Consider the following 25179-nt stretch of genomic DNA (forward strand, 5'->3'; position numbering starts at 1 on the left):
TGTGATGGTTGTCTGTTTCCTTCATTCCTCCCACATTTGTTAATGGAGCTGTGCTCTGAGAAGGAACCTGTCCCCTCTCTGCATTCGCTTACTTCCTCAGCATCTACTTGTATCAGCATGGACTCATGGGTACTCGTTTCATTCAGTGGGCTTTTGTCACTCTCACACCGTTCATGGGTTGCACAGATCGTTCCAGATTTGGCCGTGGGTGTGTTCTTTCAGATTGGGTCCTGTGTCCCCTTCGACATGCCCCTTCCTTTTCTGAGCTTTTCCTTCCTTTCTTCCTTTTCCTTACTTTTCTGTCAGTACAGGATATTCCAGGCCCAACCCTGGAATCCACCATTTCCTCATGGAGCCTGGCTCCTTTTATTAGAGGCTGGAATTAGAAACCAAGGCCGGGTGTGGGGTATGCTCACTGCTGCTGGGGTGTCACCGCCTCCAGGCCCCCTTATGGACGCAGTAGGAAATTGAGGTGTGTATGTTCTGTTTTGTTTTACTTTGTTTTAATTTTTTTAAATGTCTATCCTTGAGGGAGAGAGAGAGCCTGCACACGTGAGAGCAGGGGAGGGGCAGAGAGAGAGGGAGACACAGAATCTGAAGCAGGTTCCCGGCTCTGAGCTGTCAGCACAGAGCTCGATGCGGGGCTCGAACTCGCGAACTGTGAGATCATGACCTGAGCCGAAGTCGGTCGCTTAACCGACCGAGCCACCCAGGCACCCCTACATGTTCTTTTTTTTTAATGTTTATTTATTTATTTTAGGAGAGAGAGTGGGTATGCCCGTGTGCACGTGGGGGAGGGGCCGAGAGAGAGAGAGAATCTCAAGCAGGCTTCGCACTGTCAGTGCAGAACCTGACTTGGGCTTGGTGTCATGAACCGCAAGATCATGACCTGAGCTGAAACCAAGACTTGGACACTCAACTGACGGAGCCACTCAGACGCCCTGATGTGTGTATGTCCTTACACACATCCATATTTGTGTGTCCCCGTCGCCCGTTTGCATCCACATCAAAGACAGGTTCATACTGACGCGTCCCGTCCAGCCCAGCAGCCCAGGGTTCCCGTTCCCGCAGACTCCTCTTCCTTCCTCACGACCTCCCTCCCTGTCGTTGAACAGTCTGAGTGTCACCATCCGCAGGGTGTTTGCTGGTTCGCTCCGCCCTCAGGCGCACACCTAAGGCAGTTTGGGAATCGCCAGCCCACCGCCTGGAGCCTGGAGGATAATCTGTATTCACGCTCTTGGCCCCCCCCCCCCCCACCGCAGTCCCTGCTTTCCGGAGTTACTCAGGGTTGTTCTTTGTACCCCACCCCTTCAGTGTGCTCATCTCACTTGTTTGTCATGCAGTCAGGGACCTTTATCGCTGTGTCACGTAGCATTTTGCCTTCGCACCGCGTCCTGGTAGGTTTTATTTGTCCTGTGTTTCCGTACGTGAAGCCAAGCCTTGCTGTGGCGCTCAGAGTCAGGGCTCTATCAGACGGCGGCCTCAGAGAAGCACCGCCCCACGCCCGCCCCCTCCCTCCGCCTCGCTACCACCCCATCCCCCCCTTAGACAACTGGTCTTGTCAGTTCTCAGTGATTCGTTCTGTGTGTTCTTTTTTCACAAATGAACAGATACACAGTATTTTCTCCTGTGCGCTTTCTGATATGTGCTTTGCTTTTTTGCTTAATAACACGTATGTTGGATTTCAGGTCATACGGCCCTGCGTTCTTTTTCGTCGTGAGATGTATATACATAGCACAGTTTACCGTTTCAACTGTTTTTTTTTTTTAAGTTTATTTATTTTGAGAGAGACAGAGACAGGTGAACTGGGGAGGGACAGAGAGAGAGAATCCCAGGCAGCCTCGGTGCTGCCATTGCAGAGCCAGATGCTGGGCTCGAACTCACGAAACCATGAGATCATGACCTGAGCTGAAATCAAAAATCAGATGCCCAACCGACTGAGCCACCTAGGGCCACCACCCCTCACCCCCCACCAAAAACAGTTAAGGGGCATCTGGTGGCTCAGTTGGCTGAGTGTCCAACTCTTGATTTAGGCTCAGGTCGTGATCCTGATCCCAGGGTTGTGGGATTGAGCCCCGTGTCGGCTTCCCCACTGAGTGTGGACCCTGCTTAAGATTCTCTCTCTCCCTCTTTAAAAAAACAAAACAAAAGTGATGACAGTTTTAACTGGTTGTAAGTGTTCCGTCCGGTGGCGTCGAGCGGGTCCACATTGTTGTGTGATCACCAGCCTCCACCTTTTCACCTTCTGAAAACGGAGGCCCTGTCTCCAGAAACACGAACCTTCTCCCGGCCCCTGGCTCCCACCCTCTCCCTGTCTTGGAGTCTGACCACTCCGACGACCTCACCCAAGTGGAACCACGCAGTATTTGTCGTTTTAGGTCTGGCCTTTTCTGCATTCCCTTTGGAATGCACAGAAATAAAACATAGAGATAAAAGATAATCATGCATCGATTGAAACAAAGCTCCCTTGACTTGTTGCACCTGCCGGTGTGAGTTTGGTTTCCAAGTCCCAGGAGTACATCCCCAAGTACATCCCCTGAGAAGCATGGGGTTTTGTTTCTGTGTGTTTGTAACGTCCATAATGTCTGATACTGGCACGTGGCTATGCAGCCTGTGTTTTTTCCACCGCGGATTTGAGGTCTGCCGCTGTTCATTAGTGCTAGTTCGTTCCTGCCACGCGCTATGCGCAGTAACCCTTCAAATGGATTTGTCACGTTTTATGTTTCTGTTCTGCTGATGGATGTTCGGGCTGTTTTCCTGTATTTCCTCTATCCCGGTGAATGTCCCTGTGCAGCTACCAGATTCCCAGATGCGACACTATCAGACACCAAAATCGGGGCACCCGGGGTGGCTCCGTCGGTCAAGCATCTGACTTCGGCTCAGGTCATGATCTTGCAGCGTGTGCGAGTCCGAGCCCCGCGTCGGGCTCCGTGCTGACGGCTCGGAGCCTGGAGCCTGCTTCGGATTCTGTGTCTCCCTCTCTCTCTGCCCCTCCCCCACTCACTCTCTGTCTCTGAAAGATGAATAAACGTTAAAAAAAATTTTTTTTTTAAAAGAAAATGGCAAAATGCTCTCCAAAGTGATTCTCCCAAGCCCTGCTTCCCCTGGCGGAGTGTGAGAGAGTTCCTGCCCTGCATCCGTGCCCCACCCCTTGATATCGTTGGGCTTTGGGCTTGTCCTGGTCTCCTGGGTGAGGAGGGCCCTCCTGCTGTCCAAGCTTGTGTCTCGTCTGTTCCCAGCAAGCGTCGTCTGACGTGTTCATCACCAGGCTCTCACCTGGTCTGTGATCAGCTCCGCAGACGCCTTACTTCTCTGTCGGCCTTGGCTTTGGGTGGTGGTGTGTTGGCTGGTGAGAGGCTGGGCCGTGCCCGGAGTCCGTGGGCCCACCGTATCGGGTCCTCCTCCTGGTTCCTGCTGTGTCCGTCGTCGCTTCAGGTTGCTGCCATGCATTTAACGGCCGCCTCCACTGCCTCTCTTACACCCGGAGCTTCCTCTCACACTTGCCGCCTGTCCTGTTCCCCTTCTGGAGAACCCACGTTTCAAAGCCGGCTGGTTTGTCTGCAAAGTAGAGCCACATGGGCTTTGAGTGGCGGTCACGGGGAGCCTCCCCGGGGACTGCACTTGCCAGCCCGAGTCCTGCGTGTGCTGGAGGCTCAAAGACCTCCTGGAAGCGCTGATCGCCCTGGGGTGTTGCGTTAACTAAACAGGTAGCCCGATACCTTCAGCCAAGTGAGCGTCGATGCCCCTCCAGCAGGCAATGATGAGCATGAGTTAGCCTAACACTTGGCCAAGCAATTGAGTGAGGCCGTGCTCCTAGGCTCCCCTTCGGTCGAGTGCCCCACACTGCACAGCCTCCCTGGCTCCACTCCAGACTCCAGAGCACTCCCCGTGCAGTGCTCTGCAGATCCCCGGTCCCCCCAGGCTGGGCTGTGCTGTGCTGTGTGAGGACGGTGACTGTCGAGTGAAGACTTGGGGATTCCTGAGCTGCCAGCACGTGCTGGGGAGTCTGAGTGAGGGGTGGAATTGAAGTCTCGACTGATGACCGGAGTTGCTCAATATCAGACCAGTTGCCTCCGTCTTAGGCTGACCCGGGACAGCTTATCAGGTGGAAACCAGCGTGCGGGCTGACGGGCACCGTCTCTGCAGCCAGCGCCAGGAGAAATTCTCAGTCGGCAGTCCTTACCTGTCCCTCTGTGCTGAAGTCCTCGGAGATGCAAAGGTCATCAGCTCCTGAACCATGAGACCATGACCTGAGCTGAAAGCAAGAGTCGGGCGCTTAACCCCCTGAGCCCCCCAGGCGCCCCTTGAAGCCTTTTTTATGCACATACCATAAACGTTACCATCTTGGCTGCTTGTAAGTGTGGAGGCATACCTCCCTTTATCGTGCTTTGCGCGCCGGTCCTGTGTTTCGTTTTGTTTCACAAATGGGAAGTTTGTGGCAGTTCTGCATCAAGCACGTCTGTTAGTGTCATTTTTCCAACAGCTTTTGCTCACTGCGTGTCTCCGTGTCACATTTTGGTAGTTTTCCCAGCATTTCAAACGTTTTCTTTGTTATTAAATTTGTTACGGTGACCCGTGATCTTGTGATCGTGAAAACTAACCCACTTACCCAGCTCCCCTGGAACCTCTGTTCGACTTTCTATTTCTTTTTCTTTCTTTCTTTCTTTTTTTTTTTTTTTTTTAATTTATTTATCTTGAGAGAGAGAGAGAGTGCAGGAAGGGGCAGAGAGAGGGGGGAGAGAGAGAATCCCAGGCAGGCTCCACACTGTCAAGCACAGACAGAACCTGATGCGGGGCTTGAACTTACACACCGTGAGATCGTGACCTGAGTCAAAATCAAGAGTCAGTCGCTTAACTGACTGAGCCACCCAGACTCCCCCTTAATTTTATTTTTAAGCAACCTCTACACCCAACTTGGGGCTCAAACTCATGACCCTAACATCAAGAGTCGCACCTTCCACTGACTCAGCCAGCCAGGCGCCCCAGTGCTAAGATCTTTCAACTCTTAAATTTTTTGTGTCTTTGCACTTCATTTAGACTTTGAAGCAGTAGGTACTGGGACAGTCGTGAGTCAAGGCAGTAGAGTTCAAACACTTCCTGCTCCTCGAGGGGCAGCGCTCTGCCCCCCTCGCCCTGCACTGGGGCGTCTTTAGAAGCCGTGCACCCCCTCACCTTCAGTGCCCTGCAGACCAGGGCCCCCGTCTTCCTCTCAAGAGTGTGGCATTCCTGGAGGCGGAGCTAGAACTTAGATAAGCTCCCAGAATTTGAACAAGTCGGGAGGAATGCTTCCTGGAGAGAACTTGACCCAAGTGAGCAGGTTGTTTGGGCAGCGGCCATTTAGAGTCCTCTCGTGAGGAAGTGCGCGGCGTCCCTGAAAGAGAGCTGAGTGTGGACGCTTGGGGTCAGCACGGCCGCGAGGGTCGCTTCCTCCACCAGTTTTGTGTCCCGGGGATCGGGGGGAGCTGACAGGGAGGAGGCCACCGATGTTAACAAAATGCCAAAGACAGCCATCAACCGGGAGGTCTCCAGAATTTCCGGTGGCCTTGCCGGACAGACTTCACGTCTGTCTTTGCAGTTTGCTGCTGAACTGCTCAGGAGAAATCCTAGCTGAGGTTTTCCTTTCCCTGGTTATGGAAATAATATGTTAATACTCCTCTAAAAATTTGGACCATGCGTCAAGCTGCTTTTCAGTGAGAGCTCCCCATGGTTCCACCAACCAGAGGTCATCACAGCCGGCCGACCCGGGGTGGAGTTATCATATGGTGTGTACTCTGATTTTTTTTTTTTTTTTTTCTGATTTTACTTTTAAGTGTTCTCTACACCCAGCGTGGGGCTCGAACTCACAACCACAAGATCAAAATTCGCAGGCTCTATGGACTGAGCCAGCCTGGGGCCCCTACTCTGATTTTAAAAAATGTAACACATTGTAGATGGTTTTTATGTCGATAAATCTGCACATGATTGTTATCATTTCTTAATGTTTTGTAGTGTTTACTTTTGCAAGAGAGACAGATTGCAAGCAGGGGAGGGGCAGAGAGAGAGGGAGACACAGAAGCCAAGGCAGGCTCCAGGCTCCGAGCTGTCAGCACAGAGCCCGACGCGGGGCTCGAACTCACAAATGGTGAGGTCATGACGTGAGCTGAAGTCGGATGCTTTACCGACTGAGCCACCCGGGTGCCCCTCTGCACATGATTACTTTTCATTCTGTTTTGTGTCCGTTACATGGGTGGGTCGCGGTCTCTGGTCTGGCCGTAGCTCACTCTGTGTACCACTGACTCCCCTTCACCTTCCGCTTCAGGAGTCTTCCGGCTCTGGAGCCCGTGTCGGCGAGGGCAGCTCACCATCGCGTGTCCACACCTCAGTATGCTTGTTGGGTGGGATGGAGTCAATGTTGTTGGTGTGCCTGGGATTCGGGGGGCTGAGTCGGGTGCAGGCTGTGCGGCCCAGGCGCTGTGGGCTTTGGGAGGGACCGCAGCTGTCTGGGAAGTGGGGTGCGCGGCAGGTCGTGCGGCTGCCCCGCCCTGTGCTCTCCCCACGCACCTGCTGTCCGTGCAGGCGAAGGCCGCTTTTCTCTGGTGCACGATGGAGACGCTGCTGGGCCGGCTCTGCCCTTTCGGCCACGGGGAAGAGTTGCCAGTCCTGTGTCCCCCTCGCCGACTTGCTGTAGGTCACCGCGTTCCCGGGGGCTCTGGCTTCGGGGAGCTGGCACCTCCCCGCTGGACGTGTTCTGCCAGAGGAGCTGGGACTGGCCTGTCCGCTCCCACCCGTTGCCGAAAGCCGCGGCTCGGAGAACCCTGTGGGGTTCTGCCTCTCTCCCCGCTGAAGGGTAGCTTCCCACAGAGACAGGGACCAGCTTTCCATGTACACACAGGAGCCTTCTCAGAAACTGAGAACATCTGAGGCCACCACGCCGTTCAGAAGCCCGTGCTTGTGACAAGAGAGCGTCTGAACGTCTCCCTCCCCGTGTGGGTGTCATTGGCCAACGAAGGTAATTTGTCATTCTGATCCTCAGAATCCTTCTCAACACAGTGCTCCGGGCCGCTGTGCTCTTGGCACGAAGATGCCAGTCCCTGCTCTCAGCTTCTCTTTCTCACTCTCGGTTCTTTTCTCGAGGTCCCTGTCTGCAGCCTGCTCGCCTCCTGGTGGCCTGGTCAAGGGCATCCCTCCCCTGGCCTCTCGGACCGCGCCCACCTGCCCCTTTCTTAGGGGGCATAGCACTCCCAGTTATGCTCTTTGCAGCCCCTGCAGTTGATGAGGTCTGAGGCCCGGTGTGCTCTGTTTTCCGCGCCCGGGTCATGAGCCGGGTGCAGGGCTGGGCTCACTGATGGCCCCAGCGGGCACCTATCACAGCCGACGCTTGGGGCGTGGCGTCCGAGAGCAGACCTGAGGTTGGCCTTGGTTAAATGGACATCCTGGGCGGAGGCCGCACCCATCTCTCTGTCCCCGCGTCCCAGCACTTGGCACAGGCCCGGGCCGTGGCCGGGTCCCCCGCGTGCCTAGTGCCACCTCAGGGGAATTAAGGGCCCGTTCCGGCCTGCGGTGCCTGGAGCCCTCGCGTCTCCAGTGAACCTCCTCGGAGCCTCTGCTCCGGCCCCTGCCTCGATGCTGGGGGCTGTGCCAGCGCTGTGTATCGTTGCCTCTTACTCAAGCCTCACGGAAGTCCTCTGAGATACGGGCCATTAGTCCTGGTGTACAGATGGGGAAACTGAGGGCTCTCAGAGTCAGGTGAGGAGTGCAGCCTGGACCCCAGCATGGGGAGGATGGGAGGTTGTGTCCAGAGGGGAGAAGGGTTAGGGCCTTGCTGGGTGCTGTGTGGGCTCTCCAGAGCCACGTGGGCATTTCACCCTGAGCCCGCAAGCCCTGAGGGAGGCTCACAGGTCTGAAGAATCTTCTGTGCTTGCCAGAGCTGCACCCACGTCCAGGTTCTACCGGAAGCCTTTCTCTGGCCGTGCTGCAGGGGGCAGGGCCGAGATGCAGCCCGACGGGAGAGGTGCTGGCCCGCCTCTGCGCGGGTGTCCCGGTGGCCTCTGCGCTTGTCTGTGGCGCGGCCCCTGCTGTGGGTCTGGGCCAGCACAGGGAGGCTCCGGCAGTCGGGCCGCACACGGGTGACCTGCTGGCCTTCCCAGTCGCGCAGGACCCTGGGCCGCGGGGCCCCTTGCGGCCTTGCTGCCAGAGCAGGGGCCCAGCTGCTTTTCTGCGATGTCGCCAGCAGATGGCGCCGTGGCTCACAGTAACCAGAAGGTTCCCGACCCGGCCCTAGGTTTCTGGCCTCCAGGCCTGCGTTCCACCAGGGAAAAGGGAAAGGCTGGGATTTGTCATCACTTTTCTGCTGCCTTTCTTTTCTCTTATCTCCTTCCCTGCCTCAGGCTCAGGGAATTGTGGAGCCAGCAGGGGGGCGCACTTGGCCCTGGGCTGCCCTGCCACTCCCTGCCCGGTTTCTCCCGTGACTCAGCTGTGACTCAGCCACAGGGCTGCTGTCACATCTGCGGTCCTGTCACTGGGCGAGTGGCTCCTCTCTTCGGGGTCGGCACGTTCCCTCTGGTTTATGTGTCTGATCTGCATGTGTCTCACAGGTCCCGTCGTGGTGCCCTTTGTGGGGGTGGCATCGGGACTTGGGCTTGGAGCCCAGCCCTGCCTCTCAGGCTGCCTCAGTTTCCTCAGTTGGGAGGCGGGTTTGTGACCGTACCGGACATAGTCATAACGGTGGTGGCGATGTGTGTCCCACACCAAGTGCAGCGTCCTGACAGGCATCCGTTCTTTCTTTCTGTTCTTTGCTCTTTCAAGTTTGAAACGCTGACCACTCGGGCCTTTCTCTGACCTCTGTGGCATCCCCCCCTCTGGGTTTGGAGGGCTTCTTCTGCACGTTCCCCCACTTTGGGTCCTCTGGCGTTCCCATTGTCGGGTCTGGGTTTAGAGCTCGGACGGTGCCGTGGGGCAGCGACGCCTGTGGGCCCGGGGCTCTCAGGGCCCCTTTGGGGAGCGGGACGAAGCTTTCCTGCCTGCCGCCCTCCTCCCACCATGGGCACACCCCGGCTTCACGGGGTCGGCTGTTTGCCCCCAATTCCCTCCTGGCCTCAGACACCTTGCCTGTTGGTTCCGTTTGCTGTCTCTCCTAGAGACCCGGAGTCCTGTCCCTGCCAGGTTAGTAGCGCCTGGCTGCCCCTCTGTCTGGGCCCTGGTCAGCCTGGTGAGGAGCCGGGCGGCGCGGCCCTTCCTCTGTGGCGGGACTGTCCTTTGACTTTTCAGGTCTGAGCCGCACACCAAGCCACAGCTCTGCTGTCCGCTGTCCCCTGGCCTAGTACCGGGTGGGGAGGGCTCTTTCCAGGGGGCTGTCAGCTTTTCTGGTTTTCTTTGACTCTGCCCTTCCTGGAAGCTTCCTGCGAGGCCTCGTGGCCCCCGGGGGGTGGGCGAGGGCCGTGTCAGCCCTCCAGTGTTCTTGGTGTCCCACACAGAGTGACGGCAGCTTGCTTTAGTCTGTGTGGCATCCTGCTGAGCTCAGCCCTACCTTGTACCCTCAGATCCCATCAGCTGGGCTCACGCTGTGGCCTCTTCACTTACTCGCTCTGTGACTTCAAGTCACTCTTCTGTCTGAGCTGAGTTTCCTGTCTAAAATAGCGTCTCACCGACTCTGTGCCCGCCCTGGTGAGTGTTACACGGGCGGCGGCTGGACCTTCTGCTCTGCAGATGGGGCAGCCCGGCTTCGTGAGGTCGGGGACTGTCCCGGTCATCCTGAGAGTGAGGGGCCCTCTGCTGCTCCCATGATCCCCCGCGTGCTCTGTCTCCGTGGCAGGGGCACTCAGGGAAGCAAGACGGCGGGGCAGAAGAGGCTTGTGCCCTCAGGCGTCTCCTGTCCGTTGCTAGAGGTGTCTGATGTGAGGACGTGCTGGTTCTGAGACTCAGCCAGGTGCTTTCCAGAAGGTGGTGGTGTTCCAGGCGCCAGTGCCCCGGGGGCCACACCCATCCCTGGCCTTTCCAGGCCGCGCGTGTTTACTTGTCACTGACCTCTGTCATTTGTCATCCTGAGGGGTCTCGAGCCGGAGTGGGGCAGCCTCCTTTTTCAGAAATGTTGGGAACCCCGACCCCGGGCAGGGGCAGGCGATGTCCTCCGCCCCCCCTGAGCCTCTGCGCCTCAGGTCGGACATTCCACGAGACGGGGTCACGTCTCTGCCTGCGAGGCCTGTGTGGAAATTCCTTCCCCCAGGTGTCCTGGAGAGTCTTGTGCTGGTGAGGAATGTGGGCCTGTGAGGTCGGCAGGCGGTTCGCTGCAAGTTCCTAGCCGCCCGAGCCGGAGGGACGTTCCCCGACCCTGCCCCGAGCCCGTGAGCTCCTTCCTGGCCGGTGCCGGGGCCCTGGCGGCCGGGCCGCCCGCGCCCCTGTGCTGCGGGGCTCCGTCTGCGTTTGTGTTCTGGAAATGTGTTTAGAAACGAGTAAAGTTTACAGATGGAACGATCAATTGTTCAAGTCTGGGGAACCTTGGGAGCTTTAGAATTGAAAGTGGATTTTAAAATTCAGAATTAGCGCTGTTTTGCAGCCTTAATTGCTGGTAAAGGGGCAGTTGAGCTCCACCGTGAATGGCGTTGCCTCACTACGGTTTCCGGGCAGGTTTCTGGGAGGATTTCGTCATTCCCACCTGGATTGCTGATCCACATGGGACCCGGAAAAGGACCAGGCCATCAGGGCTTTGCTTCTCGGGCTCAGCCGGGGGGAGCCCTTGGCCTTGCCTCACAGCTAGGAGGCTGGTGAGTTCTGGCTCTGTTGGTGGGGGAGGCCCAAGGGGCTGGATCTGGGAGCGGGCAGGCCTTGGGCCAGGTGCCGTGGGACCCGCTGTAGCCGCCGGCCGGCGGGGGTGGAGAGCCACGTCGGGGGCCAGACTGGAGCCCCACGCTGCTGATCAGTGTAGAAGACGGTTCAGTGATTAAAATCTCCCGTGGTCCACGTTGTCCAGGCCACCCGAGTGGCGGGACGAGGCCCAGTACCCCGTAGCGGGCTGTGGCTGCACCGGCTGGTGGGCAGGAGACCGGAAAGGTCTAGTCTCTCCTGGGGTACTCCCTGGTCGTGAGGGGAGGACCCGCAGGCAGAACCCGGGCCACTCCGAGGTTGGCGCTGGGCATCTGTGGGATCGTCCAGGAGCTCGGCAGTGCGCCTGTACTGCTCCCTAGAGCAGCGTCTCAGTTCTGTGGACTCTGACAAAAGTCCCTTCTCTCCTCCCTGTTGCAGGTTTCACTGATTTTTGCCGTCTGTCTTCGTGCTTCTCGAAGACTGTTATTACCATATGGGTGGCTTCTCTGACTTATCTTCCCACTTTGGCTTTTCTAGAAGACCTTTATGTTGGGGGGAAGAGGCTGTGAGTCTCAATGTGGCTCCTAGTTTCTCTGCAAAGAAGCACACCTGGTGGGTGTTTCGAAGCTGATAGAACCAGTTCTGCCTCCAGGCTGCGTACGGCCTGCCCCTCCAGGAGGCCTTCCGCCTCTGTGGCACGTGCAGGCCGTGAGGTCCCAGGGTCCCTCCCTCACTCTAGGGTCGGGCCCAGAGCTGGTTCCAGTGTGGTCACTGTGCAGAGCCCCCGCGTTGTCTGCTCGTGCTGGTGATCAGCACGGAGTCCAGGCCTGTTCTCTCCGCTTGTCCGAAAGGCCGCGGGCCGATGCATAGTGGGCTCACAGGACGAAGGTGCCCTTGCTGATCGGGGAGCCCCCGGCTGTTCTCCACCTTGATCGTGCTGGAACAGTGTTCTCCTGACCCCCTGAGGGTGGGTGGGTCAGCCCGCGGGCTCCTCACCGTGGCCCTCACTGCTGTCTGAGGTCGTTACAGCCTTGACATTCAAGGTGTAAAAGTATTCATACGTTTTGACCTAGTAACCCTGTTTCTGGGATTCATTCTGAGGAAACAATTCAAAACGCAGAAATAATCGTACCACGTTAGGTGACGTTTATCAACACGGTAGTAAGAGGAAAGGCCCCTGCGTGTGTGCACCTGGGCGATGCCCGCCGGCGCGCTGGGCGCCCCGTCTCCGTCAGGCCGGAGTGCACACGGTCCCGCTGCTGTGGCCGTGCCGTGTCCTTGTTTAACATAAAGATGTCAAGGACTGGAACAAGCACAACAAAGCTGACCCATGTCATGTACGTTTTGCTGTGTCCCCTAAGCCACGTCTAGAACGAGCGCGTTCAGTACGACAGCAAGACGCACGTGAGGTGGCGAGGCGGGCGGCTGGCCCGGCTGAGGCGGTGCCCGGGCCTCTGCGCTCTCCTGTACCGTTTCTGTCGTATTTTCTCTTTAAACAGAGCAGTGGTTTAGAAGTGAAACATTTCTTCTGCTTCCAGAGCGTGCAGAGAAGGCATTTTGGGTCCCGAGACTTTTGGGTGGCTGAAGGCGCCGTTTAAATACTCCTGGTGTGTGTGCAACAGCCTCAGGTAGAATTTTTCTTTCCTTCCAGCCATTCTAAATGGCGGAGAGTAAATACAGTTTACCTTTTCTTAAGCATCGTCCTCTGGCCCTCCAGGAAGGGCAGGCTTTCTGCCCCATCCACGGTGACCCCTGGTTCTCCTGCTTCTTGTGGGGTCCCCTCCCCGCCTGTGCTGTCACTTGTCACTGTTCCTGGTGGGAGCCCGGCGGCCGAACTCACAGGTGCCGGCGTTAGGACAGGTGAGCAGGCCTCTGCTTGTGGGCACCTCTGTTCCTCGGTGAGGTTTCTGCTCGTGCAGCTCCGGGAAGGCCAGGGCACCTGCCTTGTGCTCTGCCCGATGCCTGTCCCTGGCTGGCGTTGCCACCCAGGACAGCACGGGGCGTAGCCGGGCCTGAGGACTGCGACCGGAGACCTCCTCAGGGTACCTCAGGGTGACACCTGGGGGCAAGCCCATTGACCTCCGGAGGCTGGCTCTCGCCCTCCGTGACTCAGGGCCAGAAGCTCGGCCTTGGGCCTTTATGGTTAGCAACGCAACTGGCCTTGAGCAGGGGAGAGGTTCTGAGGGGTGACCTGTCCTCCGTAGTGTGACTTCTGAACGCGGGTAGCCAGAAGTTTTAATTCACTGGATCTGTTTACTTGAATTTCAGACTATATTTGCATCATGCAAAAGAACATTGTAGCACGTACGTAAGTTATGTGGCAGGGTACAGGGAGCAGAACGGATCACACAAGCCCCACCCGCCCCCGCCACCCCTGCCCTATCAAGGACTCGCCTTCACCCGTGGGGCCCCCCCCGCCCCAAAGGCAGCCCCAGCCCTGCACTTGGACGCGAGTGGTTGCCGTCTTCCCACTTGTCACCACGTCTTCGCTCTGGGCGAGGCCCGCCTGCCGTGTGATGTCCAGTGGTGTCACAGGCCGGGCTGGCCAGCGGGGGCGATGCCCTGAAGGGGCCCTGAGGCTGTGGCTGAAAAAGCACGGGCTCCTTGAGGCCCAGGGAGGGGCTTTGCGGAGACCGCGACTGTGGGTGTGCTCCCGGAGCTCTGTCCAAGTCCACGTGAATCCAGGTGTGAACTGAGAGAGGGAAGGACGTGGGGTTCAGTTGTGGTGGTAGGTAGCACGTCTGCCCGTGGCCCCGCGGACCTTCTGTGTGCGGCCCCACGTGCTGCTGGGCCCGGCCACCTGGGCGGCCACCCGGAGCCACCCCCGGGGCTGCGCACGAGGAGCAAAGCCGGGCAGGCAGCTGCATTCCTGTCCTGGCTCAGGGTGAGAAATTACTCCCCCGTTAGCATCCTGACAGCAGCCTGTGAAGAGCCTGGGGTGACGCTGCCTCGGGAAGGCAGGCTGGCGGGCAGGGGAGTCTTTGCAGGCACATCCCACATCCGAGGATATTTTGTTTCAAGTCAGTTGCTCGGCGGGTTTGCAGGCAAGGACTTGCCTTGAGGTTCACGGTCACAGACACCGTCGCCCGCGAGCAGGCCACTGAATGCGGAACTGGGAGGCATTTTCTTGGCATCTTTATTGCCAAAGCATCCAGCTTCATGAGTACCTTTCTGGCATTTACTTTCCACGTGTCGTACATCCATCACTGTGTCCACTGGGGACCCCAAGGAGGGCTGGGGCCGCGGTTTCCTGGTCCCTTTCAGCAGTCCCGGGGCTGTAGGGGAGTTGCCTTTGTTTTGCCAGATGCCCAGGTTCCCTGTCCTGTGGGCACCTTTGCATCTCTTGCCCCTTGAGACCCGTGGGACGGGCCTTTCTTCCAGAACCAGAGTCGCTCTGGGGTCTGGAGGTCTTTTGTCTCACTCCGTAGGGACCAGCGTGTTGTCTTTCTGGGGCTCCTGCAGCCACACTTGTGTTTTGTCTCTTGGCCACTGTGCGGAGTGGGCGGGTACCAACAGGGACTTTGCTCTAAGCAGGGAGGGAGGGGCCCCACGGCCAGGGTGATGGGGGCTGGTCACCCCACTGGCTGTCCACGCGGGGCCCCGGGGAGGGTGACCCGAGACTTTCCGTGGCAGTTGGACGCTTCCTGTGTGCTGTGGGCAGGGCAGACTGCCCCCTCTGTGGGGTGGGGAGGGTGGGGAGGAAATCTGACCCTCCTTAGTCATGACTTCAGGTGAGGGCTTCTGGCTCCTAGCAGCAGGGCCGGGCAGAGGGCCGCCTCATCTGACTTGGGGGCTTCTGTGCCCATAGGGTGGCCTGTGGGCAGGCAGGTTTGGCTGCCATTTCTTTCTCCACCCCCTGCGGGTGTTGTCCTGGCCAGGCGTGGCTTCTGCAGCTCCCAGGAGCCCCCACTGTGTAGGAATGCGATGGCCTGTTCCAACAGGCCGCTCTCCTGGTCCCTCCCCTGGCAGGAGAATGGGTGTCTGGGTGTCTCCTGTGAACCCCACAGAAATGCCACCACCCTAAGTCTGTGGCTTTCCCTCTGGCTGCCCCCCGCCCCGCTGCTCCCGGAGGCTCACTTCTGCTGGTGGGTGGGCTGGCTCAGCCCTGCGCCTTCCCCCTGCAGCCCTTGCGCCTTGCCCCCGCGGCGCCCACCTCCACAGGGCCCCGCTAACGGCTTGCCTCTGGTTCAGTTTCCAGGCTGAGCGGCCCGCGCTGAATGTCGTCATCTTCCCTCTGCTCCACGAGGGCCTGACCAATGTCATCCGGGACGTCCCCATGGTGCACCTGGATGAGATCACCTTATTTAAAAGCAGAGTGGCCGAGGAGCCACCGAACTTGTGGTGGTGACAGGTTCAGCTCGCACTGGCCGAAGCTGCTTCCGTCAGCCAAGCCTCTCGCCTGCCGCTGTCGCCTCTGTCCGTCTCCTGGGCCAGGAAGCGGGACTGCCCCGAGTGGGCACGTGGCCTCGCCGCTCCTGCCCACCGCCTGCCCCTGCCGGACACCAGGGCCTTTTGGGTCACAAGACGAAGAAAGCCCCCTCCGCCCAGCCGTCCTGTGCACCCACCACCCCCAGGGCCCCCCCGGCGCTTCCTCTCACTTTCTCTTGGCCCTCGCTGAATCGTGGGTTCAGATCCGTGAGGAGGATGAGAAGGAAGAACCGGCTGTCGGGGCGACCTGCAGGGCCCCACGTGGGTGTTGACCTGAGACCCGCGTCCATCACGGGGCGCCGGCTCCTGGGGGCCCTGATGAGGCCCCCAGGGCTGCCCCCACTGCTACTTCAGCCCTCCAGAGTGTCCGTCTGTGCGTGTGTTCCTGGCCACCTGCCGTCAGGCTCTGTGGAGGGGCGGCGCGGGTGCCTGTGAGGGTGACTCGGCTTACCCTGTGACACGACCACGCTGCCGGTAACAGTGCTCTCCTTCCCTCAGGCCAGCTGGGAGCTCACAGGTTTTGTGGCTGCACGTTTGGGCTTCTTTTTCCCAGTAAGACACGTTTTAACCCAGTAATGTCCCCAGTATGTTTCCAGGCAGACAGCGTCAGCCAAGTTCAGGGCCGCTGGCTGGGCAGGGCCCCCCGGGGCTGGGATTGCGGGGTACGGCCTGGGGTCTGGCCTGCCGTACGGCCATCATGACATTCGGCTTTAAAACCTGCAGCCCCCTTGAAGCCCCGTGTTTCTGGGAAAGTACAGATACACCTGACTTCATTAAAGCAACCTGAAATATTAAAAGTTAGGAAGGACATTTAAGGCCAGAGGAGGGATCAAATTACCCCGTTTCGTATAGCTTTATTTAGCACTTTAAAAAATTCAGTGCAGCTATTCCAAAAGTGAGGAGTGACTGCCCAGCGTCCAGGGCCTCGCTCCCTGTGTGGAGCCCACTGCCTCTGCCTTCTCGACTGCAAGACTACCCCGGAGCCATCGGCCCCTCATCCGGGAGCTCCTGAGGGGCTATGGTTGGTTTCCTTCTACCCAGAGAGTCCGGCCCCACTGCCCTTGGCGATGCTCCTGGAGACTTGTGGGGGATGCCGGGCACCTTCCAGCCAGGGGCAGGCCAGTCTGTGGAGGCGGCCTTGTGCTCTGGGCCAGGGGCACAGAACCCACCGGGCCCTGCTCATGCTGCCGGGGCCCATCCTGGCTGTCATCTGCTTTCCGGCCCCCAGCCCGGCCGTCTTCCCGCTTGGTTTCTGTGGTGACGGTCTCCCCCACTCCCCCGTTCTGCGTAGCGTGTCCTACAGTTGATCTACCAGAAGACCAGGTCCCTGGGCTTTTCATTCGCCTTTCCTTCCCTGGATTCGTGAGGGGCAAACGGTTCAGCAGCCCCTGACCCCGCCGGGCTGAGGGGCTGGAGGGGGCAGACAGCAGCTGCAGGAATCAAGCAGGCCTGGGGTCAGGGCCCTGGGAGAAACAGCCTGTCCACAGCCTCTGCCCATCCCAGCAACTTTGGTTGCTCTCCCCTCCCCTGTCTGAGTGGATGGGGTCTGCATGGCTGCGGGGGCGGGGGGGGGGGGGGGGTTGCACGCCCTTTCCTTGCCCCAGGCTGCAGCCGGCAGTTCTCTGCAGCCTGGCCAGAGGGACTGGTCTGCAGGCTGTCTGCAGGGGAATGCCCTGCAGCCTTCACCTTGGAGGTCCCGATGCAGTCTGAGAGCCATGCCTGGCCTTGCAGGCTGAGGGACAGACCGCCCTGGGCCCCGGAGAGACAGGGCTGAGGTCCCTAGGGGGCCACGTGGCCGTAGACGAGGGTCTGAGAGTTGGTGGGAGCACCTCCCCTCCCCAGTTTGGGGACATTTCTTTCAGGCGGTGCCTAGAGACCCCCAGGCAAGCGCGGTCAGTGCAGGCAGTGACTCCTTGTGCTCAGTGCAGGAGTGTGTCTGGTCGAGGCCTGACCGCTAGGGAGGTGTGACCCGGGAGGGAGGTGGCCCAGGGCCCTGGGTGGTCTCCTTCAGAGCAACCTGGGCTCAGGCTGGAGAACGCGCTTTGTCCAGAGGCTGCGATCGTGTGGTCACGCGCCGGCCTGGACGGCCGTTGTCCTGAGCAAGCAGTTTCAACCAGCGGCATCGCTTACGCCCACCGACAGGCCGGGAGGAGCCGTTCACCGGAGGCTGGGGCAAGAGCTGCCGTGGAAAACGGCCCCCAAACAGTAGACCTTGTATTGTTAGCATCCCCCATAACCGTTCTTCTACTTAGGGCGAGAATTTCCGCTGCCTCGACACCCGAGACAGGATCCACCAGATGTTAATAATGTGCTTGTTCGCGCTAAGTGCCATTTTGGCAGCAGCGTTAATTGCAATTTATATTCTGCAGCATTTTATGCTGGGAAAAGAACCCACCCTAATGGTCCCCACTTGGCAGAACTGGGCTGTTAAGTGCGGACCATATGCTGCCTGCTGAGAGGGGCCTGGTCAGCACCGGTGGCGGCGTGTGCATGTGCACACGTGTCCATCTGTGCGCACACGCGTGAGTGTCGCCTGCCGTGTGCTCGCCTCTGCATGTGATCGAGTGTGCACGTGTGCGCGTGAGTGTGTGTGGGGGTGAGAGAGAGAGAAGGCGGCCCGGGGACAAGGTGGGAATGACAGTGAGGGAGGAGAGATCGGGGCATTTGTCCCTGTTCAAACAGAAGCCGCCTTGCCCTCCCACGGCCGCTCCTCCCTCCTGGGCCCAGCTCGCCCCTGGACCCGGCGGCTCGCTCCTCCCGCTCCTCTCCCGGCCCGGCCGTGCTGCTCCCCGGGCCCTGACTTTGCTGCCACGCCACCAAAGCCCCTGGCCGGAGCGCCTGAAGGTGCTCCGGGGGTGGGGGGGCGGGGGGAGGCATCCGGAGCGCCCGGAGAGCAGAGGCCCGCAGGCTCCCTTCGCTGCCATTGGCTTTTCATTGTCACATGCGAGCATTTTCATCTCCGAGCCCCAGGAGGCTGGACTGGGGACTCTTCACTCTGTCAAATGACTGGGGGGCAGACCTTATCCCTGCCTGGCAGCTACCCTTCTGAGGACCCAACGATTCACGGGTCTGGGCCCACGTGTCCACCCGGCTGGAGGGTGTGCTCTGCTCGGGCCGGCGACTGTGGCCCAGGATGGGACCTGGATGATGCCCCATGCGCCTCGGGTGGCTCTGCAAGGCTGGGTGTTGGGGGCACTGCCCCCTCAACCACCTCTGCACGGGGGCCCCCGGCTGTGGGCCATCGGACGGGAGGACGAACGTGGCGGGTTCTGGCCAGGAGAGCGGGCCCAGGGGAGCAGGGCCGCAGGAGCCGGAGGACCCGGATGTCCATGGGCCCACGAGGGTCTGAAACCAGCACGTGCCATCCTGATCATGCCAGCGGCCCTCCCGGAGTCTTTGCCAAGAAGGCAGTGACCCCGCGACCTGTCCCCACCTTGCAGGACGGGGACCCTGCCCTGTGGACCCACCCTCACGACCTCTGAGTGGCCCTGGGGGCAGCGGGCAGCCTCCCGCTTCCTCTTGCCCTCGTTAATTGCTCCTTGGAGGTTTGAGAACTGCTGAGACTTTGTAAGAAGAAATACGATGACATGAGAAATCGGTGAGGCCAACGGTGGGAGATTTCGGCGGTTTCGGCCAGAAAACCTGAGGCAATGGAGATGTGGAAGGAGGACGGGCGCCCGAAGTTCTCGTGGCCTTGGCCCTGAACCTCCTCCCCTGCTTGGGCAGGAGGGGACGGGATCCCGTGGCAGGGGCTCGGTGCCCGTGCGGTGCTCGCCTGTCTTCTCCGCGCGGGGGTGCAGAATTCTCACGGGGCACGTAAATGTCTAAGGTCTCGGGTACAGGCCGGGTGGTGTCACCTGAATGTCTGCTTTCTGGAACTCTTCCAGAAACCACGGGAGTGTGGGGCGTTGCGTTGACGTCACAGGGTCCTCTCCGGGCCAGCCAGATGGGGAACGTGGGGCACCCGGGGCTGCTTGTCGCTGTGAGGTCAGGGAGCCAAACTCACCACCTGGGAGGCTCAGTCTGCGCCAGAAGCTGCCAGACCCGACGAGGGAATAGTTTCCCGTGGAGTCCTAACAGTGTGAACTGGAGCGGGTGGGTGGGGGGCCACGTGACACCGTGGCGCAGGTGGGGTCTCCAGCGCTGGCACCGGCCGCCCCTCTGCCGGCCGACCACTGCCTGTCCCCGCGCGGCCGACCCGGAGCCGTTGAGCTCGGCACGTTTCCAAGGGGGTGTGGGGGGAGCTGGCAGGGGGTCTCACGGTATGTGGTGACCAGGTGCTAAGTGACCAAATATGTGTCACCTGCCTTTCCACACAGACCTCCTTATCTGTCTGGTGATGCCCACTCCTGAATTTTGTGTCCAAATGACATTTTGAATGGGTATTTTCATGTAAACTTGTGGCATGTGAAAAGTTTCAAATAAAGTGGACTTGATTTCGAAAGACGGGTGGCCATGCAGTTCTTCCGGGAGGGACCCTCCCTGACCTTTCCCCTGCGACCTTTCCCACCCCTGGGGGGCGGGGGGCACCAATCACCCACGGCTGTTCTGACGTTGGGGTGACCGGGACGGACACGTGAGACCCGGCGGAGGATCCGGAGGCTGTCCGGGGCTCCCCGGAGGAAGCTGCTGGATCAGTTCACGTGCGCTGGGGAGGGAGGTGGCCGGGCAGGCAGGACGCAGGGACACGGCGTGGCCTGAAGCCGCTGTCTGCTCCCCAGTGGCAGCTTGAGCTCTGGCAGTGCCTGGTGACTGTCTGCCATAGGTGTTACCCAGGGGCCGTGGGGACCGTGTCCGTTTTGTTTATATTATGTATACGTGTGTGTGTATGTGTATGTTTTAAGTTTTAAAAATGCGTTTCCTTATCTTTTTAAAAAAGTTTTTTTAGTGTTTATCTTTGAGAGAGAGAGAGCGTGATCGAGGGAGGGGCAGAGAGAGTAGGGAGACACAGAATCCGAAGCAGGCTCCCGGCTCCGAGCCGTCAGCACAGAGCCTGATGCGGGGCTCAGACTTACAAGCAGTAAGATCATGACCAGAGCCGAAGTCAGAGGCTTAACCGACTGAGCCACCCAAGTGCCCCTGTATATGTATTTTTAGTTGTGGTAACATGTATATGACACAATCACTACCTTAACCATTTCTAAGTGTCCAGTTCAGGGGCACTGAGCACATGCACCCTTCTGTGCAGCTGTCACCACCATCCCGCTCCAGAACTTTCCATCTTCCCACACTGAGACTCTGTCCCCCAGTCCCCGGCTCTGGGAGTCTGAGGACGCTGGGGACCGCAGAGGAGTGACTGGGTTCGTGCTTCTGGGACGGGCTTATTTGCAGCATGTTTCAGGCCGAAATATCCGGCAGCAGACCAGGGCTGTGGGAAGGGGCTGTGGCTGCAGCGTGGACGGGGTGGAAGGTGCCAGCCGAGGCGGAGAGGCCAGGGCGGGTGGGCGTAGGAGCGAGAAACCCAGCGCCCTGTGCTTCAGACACGCGTGTGACCCCGTGGTTAGGGTGACAGGTGAGTGGTGGAGGGAGGAGCCAGGGCGGGAAACCACGCCCTGGGTGTAGATGAGCAGTTGGGGGTTGGTCGTGGCTTCCGTGGGGCAGGTGTTTGGACAGGGCGTGGCGTGGTGCCTTGCCCCAGTTCCCCGGTGCCCGGAGCCTCTTCCGGCAGCTGGAATCTTCCAGAGGCCTCTTAGGTGACGGTGGTTGATGCAGGCCATCGACGGGGACCTCAGCTGGGCCTGTGGCAGGATTGCCTGCGTGTGGCCTCTCCATGTGGTCTCTCCACGTGGGCTGCTTGGGTTTCCTCACAGCACAGTGGCCGAGTCCCCAGGAAACCCAGACGCTGTGCCCTAGCCTTGGACATCCCGTAGCGTCCCCTCCACACACTCCGTTCACTGCGACGGTCACGGGTCCGCCAGATCCAAGAGAAGGGGACGTGCCGTCGCAGCCCCCGGTGGGAGTCACGCTGAGGGAGGTGTCACTCGCAGAGCGTGTGGGACGGGAGCCCAGTGTGGCGTTTTTAGCAAGTGCCTCGTGGTCAGGGGAGGGTGCCTGCATGCGGGGCCGTTGTCCCCCCGGGCCGTCGGCTTCCCCGGCCAACCTCACCCGGCCTCGCGGGTTGCCGTGGAGGAGGAGGGACCCGCCGAGCCTGGGAGGACGCCTGCTTCCCGGGGGCCTCCTCAGCAGATACCCCTGGTTTGTGGGGAGCACTGTGCCGCTGGGGGCAGTGAGACGTGAAGAGGTCTGCACGGCCCGGAAAGGCCAGAGCGCGCCCGGGCTTGACGGGGTGTGAAGCGGCCTGGCCTCTGTCCGCAGGCTGAGCCGCAAAAAAACCCATCCAAACGACCTCCAGTGAAGCTGTTCTTGTGGCGGAGATGGAAGAGCCGGACGCCCGTGAGTGAACGGGGTTTGCACTGGAAGCGTCAGGAGTCGAGGCTGGAGGAGGGAGGGATGGTGAGAATGACAAGCTTTGGGGGCGGCCGGGGGGCTCAGTGGTTGAAGCGTCTGACTCTTGATTTCTGCTCAGGTCACGATCTCACAGTTCGTGGGATCGAGTCCCGTGTTGGGCTCCGTGCTGATGGCATAGAGCCTGCTTGGGATGTCCTCTCTCTCTCTCTCTCTCTCTCTCTCTCTCTCTCTCTCTCTCTTCCCCTCCCCTACTCCCTCTATTTCTCAAATAAATAAATAAAAGCCTTAAAAAAAAAAAAAAAAAGAATGATAAGCTTTGGTTGCCACCCAGAGCTTTGCACAGGATTTGTCGGTTGCCCCGTTTGCCTCTCCCGGCGGGGGGAGAAGGCATCGCGGAGCCCTGACCTTCCAGAGCCGAGGGTCTTCTGGGAGTTCGTGTGGCCTGCCCGGAGCCCCACACCAGAAGGGAAAGGGTGCTTTCCCTTGGACCTTGCCCGCCTGCTCTGGGGCCCGAGCCGCGGGAAGTTGCCGCATCGTGAGTTTTGCCCCTTGTCCCCCCCCCGGCTGCAGGGGCCACACGCAGCACCGCCTGGGGAAGTCGGCCAAAGCCAGGAGCGGGGCCTGGGCGAAGCCCTGACGACCACCCACCCCGGTGAGGAAGGAGGTGGAAGGCCCGCAAGAGGGGTGCAGGCTTGGAACCCCCGGACCCGCGGATTGCTGCCCTCGCTCACACGCACGCCGCACACACCCCGGCCCCACCCTCTCTCACCCTTTCACACCCCCTTACGAGCGCGAGCGCAGATCCACCCTCACACCCACACGTGGCCACTCACACGCAATTACCCTCCTACGTCGTAGCTCACACCCAGCCGCTGACACGCGCGCACGCGTGTTCCCACACACGTTGCCTCGCGTACCTGCCTTCACAACCCCCCAGCCGTCACACACCCAAGTGTTCACACGGGCACCCGTGCCAGTTCACCCCTCCGCTCACACACCCGCGCCGACACACCTCGCGCCGGCTCGCTCGGCCACGGTCGCTCCCACCTCCACACCGAATTTCATGGTGTGCATGCCGGCACCCACACTCTTACACACTCCTGTTCACACCCTCGCCCTACTGTAACGGGGACGCACACTCACACACCTGCTCGAGGGCCGGATCCGTTTCACACCCCAATTACTTAGCACGACCAGTTCAGTTCAACTTTCCTCTTGTGTCTATCGAGCCCAGAAGATTTGGAAAATTCAGAGAAGCAGAAGGGGAAAAGAAATGACCCATATTCTTAGGAGCCAGAGAGAACCTCTGTTGATATTTTAGTTCATGTCCTTGGAGTCCTCGTCCTGTGCTTTTAAAAAACGTTCTCAGACTGTGATCGTCCAATGTAGGGTTTTGCTTTATACCTGCAACGATAAAAGCGTCTTCTGTCCTTCCAGACCCATCCGTCTAACAGTACGGTTTGCCATCACGTGGACGCTGCTGGTCCCCCGTCGTTGGACAATTAGGTTGTCTCTAATTAGCCACTTTTCCAGGGAATGCTGCTCTGATACCCTTGTGCTAGAGCGTTCTTCTATATTTAGAATTCTTTCCTTAGGAGAAGTTTGCTTTTGCGTCCAGGGGAGTGGCCAGAGCCCCAGGTCCCTCTCTCCCACTGACCGCCTACACAGGCCTGGACCTGGACGCCAGGCCGTCTGTGGAGGTGGCCTAACACCCCCCAAAAGATGTCCATGCCCGCAACCCCCAGGTCCCACGACCGTGTTAGGTTACGTGGCAAAGGGCCGGTAAGTTCACCCAAATCAGCGGACTGGTTACGTGGACAGACTAGCCCCGCATGATCACAAGGGTCCTAGCAAGCAGAGGAGGGAGAACTTCCCTTGTGGCTGGAGAAGGGGACCGGGAACCGTGTGGCCTCCACACGCTGGAAAGCCAAGGACGCGGATTCACCCCTAGGGCCTCGGGGAGGAGCCAGCCCCTGGCAACATCTGGATTTTAGCCAGTGAGGTTTGGGTCAGACTGATGGAGCCATTAAGTTTGTGGGCCTTGACCACAGTGTTAGCAGCCGGCAAGGACCTCCCCCCCGCCTGTCTCCCTCCCACCCATCCTTTGGCGCGCAGGGCCGCCCCCGTGTCCGCCAAAGGGAAGGATTATCTGGTGACTTTATTTTTTCCTTTTAATGCTTTTCCGTCCCTTTCCAGATTTTCTATAATGGTCATGGATGAACTCAATTCTGAGATGTAAACAAAACCAAACACACACAGGAGAACAAAGCAAACAGACATAATTTTGTTAAAAACGTAGTACGGAGCCCTTAACGAGAACAGATCGCGTCTCTGTGCGATAAAACAGAAGGTTGTTCACGGTGCATGGACCCAAGGGCAGATTGCAGGATACTACACGAGCTGTGATAAAACGATCAGGGTAGGTTTGTGCAAAGCAAAACCCAGTACACACCGGCCATCAGTGGAGGGGTCTTGGTGGGGAGTGGGCTACCCAATGTGAGGTTGGATCCGGGGTCCCTGGAGCCGGCCAGAGGCAGCGTGGGCAGTTTAGACAAACCCAGAGTTGACAGGAGCCCCCCCCCCCGCCCCCTGCCGGGTCTGGGTGGTGGGGAACAGTTCACAAAGCCTTGGTGGGCTTTGAGGAACTCCTTCAGAGACACCCAGCCAGGTTTTCTACTCTTCGTCTCTGTAATTTGACTACTCCTGGGACCTCCTAGAAGTGGAACCATATAGTGCCATGGTCAGAATGCTTGTGTCCACCCCCAAATTCATGTGCTGAAGCCCTGACCCCCACGGTGATGGTGTAAGGGGGTGGGGCCTTCGGCAGGTGCTTCGCTGCAGAGTGAGACACGGGATGGGCGGGTAAGACCCCATGGGATGCTGTCCCTACCGAGAGTCCTTCATTTTTCTCGAATAAACATTTCCCCAGGTTGCTGCAGGCCTCTGATTAATTTCCAGAGTTCTGAAAAAATTGATTCTGATCGTTTTTTGCCCCTTTTCTTTCCATTGCTTCTACGAAGGCATGAGTTTTCAAAGGTTCCTATGTGGCCACTGTCGCTCCTGTCCCCTCGGGCATCACTTGTGACAGCTGGGTAATATTCCACCGGGTGGCAATTACAACTTATTCAACCCATCCCCTGTGGTTGAACATTTTTTTAAATTCCTTTTCTTACAGTTTATTTATTTTGAGAGAGGGAGGGGGCAGAGAGGAGAGAGAGAATCCCAAGCACTATCCCAGTGCAGAGCCTGATGTGGGGCTCAATCCCACGAACTGTGAGATCATGATCTGAGCCAAAGTCAAGAGTCAGATGCTTAACCGACTGAGCCGCCCAGGCACCCCAAGACTGAGACGCATCTAAATGTTCAACCACAGGGGCACCTGGGCGTCTCAGTCGGTTAAGCGTCTGACTCTTGACTTTGGCTCAGGCCGTGATCTCACAGTTCATGAGTTGGAGCCCGGAGTTGGGCTCTGTGCTGATGGCAGGAGCCCGGAGCCTGCTTCGGATTCTGTGTCTCCCTCTCTCTCTGCCCCTCCCCCACTCACACTCTGTCTCTCTCTGTCTC

At 59.0% G+C, this 25179-nt stretch overlaps 1 protein-coding gene across 4 annotated transcripts in view; it reads left to right on the plus strand.

Moving 5' to 3' along the window:
- FBXL18 (F-box and leucine rich repeat protein 18) overlaps positions 1–25179 on the plus strand; it is a 79366-nt gene that overhangs the window by 24503 nt on the left and 29684 nt on the right. Inside the window, exon 5 of one of the 4 annotated variants that reach the window (XM_027042304.2) lies at positions 5455–10833. The exons of 2 other annotated variants lie outside the window; for them this stretch is intronic. In XM_027042304.2, coding sequence (XP_026898105.1) covers positions 5455–5648 — 194 coding nt within the window. In that variant the 3' untranslated portion in view covers positions 5649–10833. Of the gene's footprint in view, positions 1–5454; positions 10834–14970; positions 15780–25179 lie in introns of those variants that run through there. One more of the 4 variants, XM_027042301.2, reaches the window with a different exon arrangement.

This window comes from Acinonyx jubatus, chromosome E3, assembly GCF_027475565.1.
Source record: "Acinonyx jubatus isolate Ajub_Pintada_27869175 chromosome E3, VMU_Ajub_asm_v1.0, whole genome shotgun sequence".
Classification (NCBI taxonomy): Eukaryota; Metazoa; Chordata; class Mammalia; order Carnivora; family Felidae; genus Acinonyx; species Acinonyx jubatus.